The 8885-nt window shown below is 44.4% G+C and overlaps 1 protein-coding gene across 5 annotated transcripts in view; it reads right to left on the bottom strand.

Moving 5' to 3' along the window:
• Nucleotides 1-238: 238 nt before the first annotated feature.
• The window catches only part of RNF214 (ring finger protein 214), a 51961-nt gene continuing 43314 nt past the window's right edge, over nt 239-8885 (bottom strand). For 2 of the 5 annotated variants that reach the window (XM_082626607.1, XM_082626609.1), the window contains exons 7-15: nt 7524-7620; nt 7209-7297; nt 6530-6620; nt 6229-6327; nt 5654-6030; nt 5387-5519; nt 5068-5172; nt 4697-4792; nt 239-3777 (exon numbers count right to left, since the gene is read on the bottom strand). In XM_082626607.1, coding sequence (XP_082482733.1) covers nt 3712-3777; nt 4697-4792; nt 5068-5172; nt 5387-5519; nt 5654-6030; nt 6229-6327; nt 6530-6620; nt 7209-7297; nt 7524-7620 — 1153 coding nt within the window. In that variant the 3' untranslated portion in view covers nt 239-3711. Of the gene's footprint in view, nt 3778-4696; nt 4793-5067; nt 5173-5386; nt 5520-5653; nt 6031-6228; nt 6328-6529; nt 6621-7208; nt 7298-7523; nt 7621-8885 lie in introns of those variants that run through there. The other 3 variants (XM_082626608.1, XM_082626610.1, XR_014294548.1) reach the window with 2 other exon arrangements.

The raw sequence follows: 8885 nt of genomic DNA, 5'->3' as shown, positions 1-8885 counted from the left end.
CTTTTCTGTGGTCGCAGCCTGACCAAAAGTGCGATGGGAAGGAGGGCTTCTCTAGCCAAAAAGCTCTTTTTAACTCTCTTAAAGGAAAAGTGCCCACTCAAAGGTTCCATCTAACAAATGAATTTCTACCTTATTAACTCCTTGTCCCTACCTGAACCTTCTACTCTACACGTGACTGGTAGCACTGAAACATCCCCAACCCTGGAAGCCCCAGGTGCCCTATGGGAAAGCAGCTGGAATAGAGCAAATATAACAGGGCTGCACTTTGTCTTCCTGGCTACCTGTTCACCCCCTGCCCCAGTCCTATTCCTCCAGAGCTTTGTAGCTGAGGTGCTAAGAATAGATAGGAAACCTCTCCTATCTAATCCTTGGAAGCAGACTTCTGAAGATTCATTCAACAGGTATAGAGTTGACGCCCTGTGCCCCCTGCCTGGATTTCTTCCTGTTCAGCTGTAAGTGGTAGTAAGATCTTGACATAATACAGAGCAGTTTCATTGCCTTCTCCCGTCTCTAAGGTCTCCCTCATTTATTTGGCTAAGGCACCCCACAGTGGTACTAGCATTATACCAAGCATGTCAGGAACACAGGGCTTTCTGGCTCCACCAGCATTGCATTCAGTACCAAGGCTGAGTGGAAAAAGGATGACAGCCTCCGGGCTTCCTAATTCCCTTCACCACAAGAGCCCCTTGATGGAGGCCATCCTTTGCCCCTATCCTGCTCTTTATTCCCCGCTCCTAATAGTACTTGGGTACCCAGGCTGGTTCTTGGGCTAGACAGTGGGGACCAAGCTCATTTCCTCCGTATCAGTTCTAAGCCAGTCGACTACGATACCAGTGTTAATGGGAAGAGCTGCATTTTCTTACTACTCCACTGGATCCTATCCCTCTCTGCTCAACACACTGCTTCCAGGTATGGGACCCTCACAGTGTAGAATTACCTGATGAGGGAGAGGGAAATACAAAGAGGGCCTCTGGAGATCCTGGCCTCAGCCAGCTGCCCACAAGCCATAAACCAATAAAACAAGAATACCGAGTCGCAGTTTTTTATCTGAGTCCTCTTCATTCCCACTGCACCTGGTGCTGCTTTGGCTGACGGGGAACACCCCGTAACCACAGAGACTGACAGGAAGACTGGAGAGACTGTCCACTTCCAGCTTGGAACTTACTGTGTAAATAAACTTCCAGAATTGCTACCGTGAAATGAAAATGTCACATTCCACTTTATAATTTCGACCCACGTTGGGGAAAACTGGCTTTTTCCCAGCTCTTTCCAGGGTATAAAACTCAACCCCTTCCTTAGTAAGTCTCATTGTCCTATTTTTTTCTTGGAAAGAGAAAACTTGTACTTATTTTTCTTTTAACAGTTTCTTCCTTTCTACCCTGAAACCATGAACTTTAAAGTGTAAAAAAAAAAAAAATTTAGACAACAGCTTCTTCCTTGTAAAAATATGTATTCTATATTTCTATTTTTAAATTCTATGCCAGAAAAATGACTGTCCCATCTCCGCTCCCTGCATCAGGGGCCTTCCCCGGGGGTCTGCACAGCTTGTACCAGTGCAGGCCAGTGGACAGAGGGAAAAGGGAGAACAAGGGTGGCCAAGACTTAACTGTTGCTTTCGGATTGATCCTGAACGAGAAAGAGCAAAGAGCGACGATGAGTCCTGGCCCCCACGCACACCCTCCACCACACGGTCTTCCTGCTGCAGCTGGTTTCCACGGGCTTTCACTAGGAAGCAGTTAAGCCCCCCATCCCCTCTTTTTTTTCTCTTTACCCCTTTGGTGTCAAAGATGTGTGGAAAAGAAACAGGATATTTTTTAGACCCACTTCCAATTTCTATATTTTCATTGGATACTGAAAAATACTGCAAGTGGCCCAAAGCCTGCTGCAAAGTTAAGGGGAGATAAAATCTTAAGATCACAAGATAAAAAATGAATTCCCCCCACCAAATGAAAAGAACAAAGGAACCGGTCTTCCATTTTGCCACATTCCCTGTTCATGATGGCTACCAAACCAGAGTCATTAATATTTCATTAACCAAAGAAAGTGGGTCATCTGACCGCTACAGTGGGGAGTACTCAGGCCATTTCCATCGCCCTACAAGATGCCAAGGAGATCCCAGGAAATCCATTTCCTTACACTGTTGCCAGTCAATAAACCGGGACAAGTAAGACCAGAGAAGAGAAGGAGTATGTTCATGAGCTGATAGGCAAGGATGAAAGACAAGGAAGAGTAACATAAACGGAGAGGAGAGAATTATTTGGCTCCGAAAGGAGAAGCCTTGGCTACCCTCGTATGTACTACTAGTACGAGTAAGCATTTCCAGGTCCCAGAATGGGAAAACTTCACCTGTTGGTAACATAATCATATCCTTTCCTGGAGCTAATTTTTTTTATTACTGCTTAATTTTTACTTGTTTAATTCCAAGAGAGAAGGGAGCTGAAGCCATTTCCATTAGGAGTAAAGATAAAGCGATAGGGAAGGAGTCAAAGCTCTAATAGAAACACAGCTTTCCCAGGTATAAACCTAGAAACTGAAAGCGCTCAATAAGCAGAGGTGAAAAAATGACCTAGTTCCAGATAGCTATCCATAGAACCAATGACTTATAAACTTGAAATCTAACCTCCCTTCTTCATAGCACTTTGGTCTCCATTTTTCCCAGGACAGGAAGCATGTCCCCCATAGCTTTCTTGCGTCAAAAATTCAAACCCATATCCCAAGATCATCCTGAAAGGAATTTTGCACAGACATCTCCTCACCCCAGTGCCTGCCTGGAACTCACCCAAGGTCACCCAACAACTTGGTTGTGAACCAACTGCCTTAACCTTCAAGGGGAGGGGGGATAGCTAGACTAGAAGACCAGAAGTGAAGGGGAAGTGGTGAGGACTTCACAAGGTTGGTCTGTGAAAGCTTGATCAGAAGCCAAGTCAGTGGTGGAAAGGGATGGCTTGGCCCAGGAAAGACCTGTGGGCTATGCTAGTTTCTAAAGAGATGACTATCCAGGAAGTAGGGTGGAGAGAAGTCTGTGGAGGCATGGGGGAAATGGGACCTGGTTATGTTGTTATTCTGGGACTGTGAATTTTGCTGATGTAAACAGACTATTCTGTAAACCTAATGTCTATGTACAAATAATGAGTGTTAACACAGTAAAATGTTCAACGAAAAATCAAACTATCAGGGTTATATATTTTTTCCTCAATCAGTCTCATTTTCTCCATTTGGAGTAGAGGGACTAGAATAGCACTGAGGCTTCCAGAGGCTTTCAATAAGCAAGGCATCTGGCTGGACAGCAGGTGAGCACCAGGGTTCAAATCGGCATACGTGAGCCTTAAGAAAATGGACTACAGGCTGAGCCAAGTCAGAGCAGGGTGGCCTTAGAGCAAGAGCAGCTTCCTAGATGTTTTTATATTGTATCTGAAAACAGCCCTAGGCAGGAATATCATAATTTCAAGGCCAAATTAAATACCATCTTACCTACAATCTGCTTCTCCCAGAGGAATTGCAAGGTGAGGGGGACAGACCATTTCTGCATAATATACATACTTTCATTTACGAACATCTGAATACAGACTTTCTATACACACATTACCTATATAATAAAAATGTACATGGCATGAGTATATGTCACTGTATAAATATAGAGTTTTAGAAATCTTGAACCCACGCTTCCTGTTCACATCAGTTTCTCCTCTTCTTCCTCCCCAGTCAGGTCCGTCATTTAAGAGTTGGACAAAAGGGACAAGTGTCATTTGTGTTGGTCTGGGCCCAGAATTTGATACACTGGAAAGAAAGAAAGACATACCTCAGGTTCATCTGGAAAGATGGAGGGAAGGAGGGGAGAGAGCGCTGTTAAGGCTCAACAGGTCTAAGGGATGTTTACTGAGTCAGAAAAGCTCACTGGGGGACTGCAAGGGCTGCTTCACTGGCTTGTACTGCCAGAAAGAGTCTTCAGAGCAGGTGAACCTGATCTTGTTTTACAGGGAACATTAACAATCAGCTAGTAACAGTGTGAAGCTGCTTTCTGCTGACTGTCTACAGGCTTGTTCCTTCTTGTCATCCATTTAGCCTGAGATGAGCTTCCATCTCCTAATACCCATCGCCCTCAAATCTTATTCAGGATTTTCCCTTACCAAGAATTTAGATATAAATTCAGTTTCTACCTCTTAGAAAAACAAAATGAACAAAACAAAATAGTAAAAAAAAAAAAATCATCCCTGGTGCTAAGAGATTTAACTCTGTCTGGTACCATCATAAAAGACAGGAATAACTTGTCAGTTTGTGAAGCTAATCTCTAATAGGTCAGCCTTCCAACTATTTTATTAAAGGAGTTACTAATCTCATATTCAGGTTCCCTATTCCATTCCTCTCATCTCAGCAAAGTCTCTTGGCAACGGTACATCTGAAACAATGGTTAGATATGTATATCTTATTGTCAATTTTCCAAGACAGTGACTATCAGTGTTCTAGTATGAACTGTTTATCTGGTCCAGTCCCCTACAGGGAATGGGGGAGAAGGAAGCTGGGAGAGCCTAGCTGCCAGTCTTCTGAATTCTGCTGGTATTTAAGCCACGATTTACTGAAAACCTTATGTTTAGATATTAATGAGGAGCATCAACACTGTAAAATGTTCAAGAAAATTAAATTATCTCAGCTGTCAAAAAGAAAGAGTGGAAAAAAGAGGAAGGCATGCAGCACCCACCTCCTTGTGCAGCACATGGGTGCATGCCATTGGGTGCAGCTCACTGGGCTGGACAAGTTTCTGGCACATTAGACACAGTTTACAGGTGGCTGGAGCCTGCACAGCAGAGGAGGGACAGTCAAAAGAGTAAGGAACCTCTGGGCCTCCTTGCCTTATATGCCCATGATTCCATCTACTCTTTCCATGTAGCAAAAAGATTTTACACCAAAAGAAAGAAAAGTTCCAATACACAGTACCTGCATTTTCCCAGCTGGGGCTGTTGACAACCCAGCTGAGGAGACGATGGCTTCTTCCTGCGCTCCACCTATAAACCCACTCCCTCCTCACCCCCAGCTTCTCCACATCCCAGTTTTCAAAGAATAGAGTCTTACATGTGAAGACCTCCCAGGATATGAAACTTGGGCAGAAGGCAAGAACATTGGGGTACTGATTTGGGCCAATGGAGCAGGGAACAGGGCCCGGATCCGACCAAGGGGCTGTGGGCAGAAACGTTGTCACAGTGAGGGAGGAACATCTGAGAAACAGGGCATTTAACAAAGAGAAGTCATTCATTTCCCAGCTCAGCAAAGGAAGAAAGCAGGCCAGATACCCCTGGCTGCAATGCTTCTTCCCACCCCAAATACTTCCGAAATCTACCTCTTCCCCAACATCTCAGCAGGTCTGAGTTCTCCGCCAAGTAGCTTTTCTTACCTGAGTACTTGCTGCCACCCGCTCGTGCTCTGCCAGTCGCGCAGCTACCAGCTGGATCAGCTCCTCCATGGTCAGACCTGCCATGGTGGTACGTGCTGTCTTGATCTGCTGAAGAATGTTGGTCATCTGGGCCCTAAGAAAGAAAAATGTTGAGGGGGAGAGATTCTATATTACACTCATGAGGAATATCTGTGAAACCTCTCCTATTTTAACCCATAAACATTTCTCTGAAAAACACTTTTTAAATTAATCCTTAAAGATACTTACTTATTGCATTGTGGAAACCGAGTCAGCAGCTTCTCCAGAATCTTCTCCAGTTTGTCTACTGGTTGGGGCCGGGGAGTTTCAGTAGAAGCCTTAACACCACCCAAGCCTGGGGGAGGTGGGATGGAGGCGGCAGGGGGCACGTGTGGACCATGGGGGCCGACAAGGGAACCCAAGCCAGGGCTATTTCTCCCATGGGAGCCAGGAAGGGGTGGGGAAGGCTGGTTGGGCTGGGAAAGGGCAGGGTTCAGGATCGGGAAAGACAAGGAACGGGGATCTGCACTGGGCATAACCATGGGCATTGTGACCTGCCCAATGGAGAAGGGCATCCGAGGAGCCAGAGAGGGACTGGGTTGAAACACCTGAAGCATGAAGTCTGTCTGCAGAGGGGAAGAGGTGGAAGACAAGTGGGAGAGAAAGAAAACAAAAGTTTAGGAAACTGGAGCAGAAATCAGTGAGCAACTCTTTCTTGTACCAAATAAGGATGGTCCCCATATCTTTATAAAAAGAACAAGTGAAAGACTCTAGGCTCTGCCACCAACACACAAAGGTAGACTCCCCAAAGCCAGCGCTCTTACCTCTGATGGGGGTGGAGGCAAAGTGGGAGTAGGGATCTGAGGAAGGCTGCTCAGCTTGGCTCCATTCCTCACGAGCTGGATATGACTATTAAATTGGTCCTAGAAAAGAGAGAAAAGCAAGAAGTATCCTTTACTGCTAAGCAGAATGAGCCTGCCCAAAAAGAGAGCACCATCCTGTATCAGGAAGCAAGAGGAGTGGTAGGACAGGCCCTAAGGGCAATGCAAAAGGTCCTTCCCTATCGCCAGAAGTGTTTAAGCACAGATTAACTCTGATTCAATGATCACGCATCACTACACTTACCCGAACATTCTTTTTCATTATCCGAACTCCATTCAGTCTTGTCTCCCACTCCTGTTTGGAACGAACTGTCTCTAGTGTTGGGGGAGTTGACCTTTCAAGAAACCAAGAGTAATTTACAGAATTAAAGAAACCCAATTCCTAACTCTCTGAGATAGCAGAACAGTAGCTGGCTAGTGGGCCTGGAGAGAAGAGGTCGGGGCATGTGCAGGAGAAGGCCAAGGTTCTAAGCCATTTGCCTCACTTTTACTCCAGCATCTTGCAAAACAAGTATTGGAGAAAGCGGACCAACCACAGAGAGAGGGCTCTTGTCTGGCTGAAAATGCCACGGGGGTCCTCCAAATTTCACAGCAGAAAGAGGAGAAATGACTGTATAAGAAACAAATCTCCAAAGACATTTGTTATGCTTGACAGCATAAGAGATACTGTTTATCCAATTGGAAATAATACAATAAAAAGTACAAAACTATAGAACTGTAGAAAGGGAAGAGTCAGAGAGTGAGGAAGTTTCGAGTATGGGAAGAGAAATCACTGAACAAATTACTATCACACAGAGATGACTTCCCGTGAAGACAGAATAAGTGCCAGACTAGCTGGCCCAGGGTTTCAAAACCTAAAAAGAAATCCCTCCAAAACACAAAACTGCAGGGCCATTAAAACCCTAGAAATGGAAGGTACTTACTTGAGGTAAGTAAGGTGCAGTTCTGCCTCTTTTTCTGCTTCTTCTAGTTTCAATACCAACAACTCTTTCCGACTCTCTAGTGATAAGATCTAAGGAAACCATACACACACATACACACAAACACACACACACACACTTTATTAATTTTACATACACAAAGCTACCCTTAGATAGTTAAAACAATGCTTAGTATATCTACGGTATAATACTTAAATAGCTTAGTGTACAGTATTGATACTATGCCAAAAGTACACACCATCTGGAAGCCCAAAATCAAGACCTTCAACATAGCTTCAACATAGCGGCTCTTCTCACCTCTGCCTTCCAGGCCCGTTCTGTCTCTTCCATAATGTTCCGATTTATTTCACCATCTTGATTCTTGAGTCTATCCAGTTCCATTTCCCACACTTCTCTGTAAGGTAAGAAACCAAGAACAAGACTTAGAAGAGACAGACAAACCTGCTAAGGAACACCAAGGCAAAAGTAAAACCTGAAACTGGTCTACCTAGTATGTTAGAGGAAGTGTTACTCTAAGTATTAACTATAGGTATATACAAATTAGGTTTAAAGTGGTCTGAAATTGCATAAACACCCTATATTTGAAAGTAAAAATGTTCACATCTCTATTTGCTAAAATAAAGTTACCCAGAACACAGTGTGTACTTAGAACCAAAACCCACTGAAGGCAGAATGTTCTTCTATGATCCAGGAGTGCTCAAATCAAAATGGCATTCCTCTGACTCCTTGTCTTTTGGTATGGGTATTGAAGAATGCAGGACTAAACCCGAAATACTTATCGCTAAGGCAGCAATCACTAATTCACCACTAACCACACAGATACTGGCTTACTGATCTTCACATTTCCTTAGCTACAGTAAACATTCTTCAAAAGGAAAAAATGTTGTCTTCATACCTCAGGACTTTTCCTTTCCATCAGTTTCCTACATTCTTACACCAGCTGCCCAGCCTCATCCCTAGAGTGTAATATACACCCTTAGGATTAGGGTGACCAACTGTCCCAGTTTGCCTAGGAATGAGGGATTTCCCATGATGTGGCACGGTTGATCATTCTACTCAGGACCGAAGATGCCAACAAAGGAACAGAACCAGCGGAAGAATTTCCCTGTATTACACTTGACTGTAATGTAATGAGTTACATAGCTAAAAGCAACAGGATTACCCAGATCAGTGGACAGAATAGTATGGAAATGTGTACATTATTTTCACTGAATTTTTTTTGTGTGTGTGTGGTACGCGGGCCTCTCACTGTTGTGGCCTCTCCCGTTGCGGAGCACAGGCTCCGGACGCGCAGGCTCGGCGGCCACGGCTCACGGGCCCAACTGCTCCGCGGCATGTGGGATCTTCCCAGACCGGGGCACGAACCCATGTCCCCTGCACTGGCAGGCGAACTCTCAACTACTGTGCCATCAGGGAAGCCCTCACTGAATTATTAAAAAGTAAAAATAAGAAGAAAAGATTGGGAAGGATTCTGTCTTAAGAAAAATGTTCCCACTTTTCTATGGTGAGAGAAATAATTTTATTCATCTTCTGGTTTTTTTAGTAACCTTAAATATAATATGAAAGGAAACAATCCACTTAACATAAGGGTTTCAGGTCCCTTTTTTCATTGCCCAATTCTCCTCACATCCCTGGCTAGCTATTTCATAAAGTACAGGT

This window comes from Mesoplodon mirus (genome assembly GCF_964341445.2).
Source record: "Mesoplodon mirus genome assembly, chromosome: 7".
NCBI lineage: Eukaryota > Metazoa > Chordata > Mammalia > Artiodactyla > Ziphiidae > Mesoplodon > Mesoplodon mirus.
Note: the sequence above shows the minus strand (reverse complement) of the source record. Positions and strands in the feature narration are given on the sequence as shown.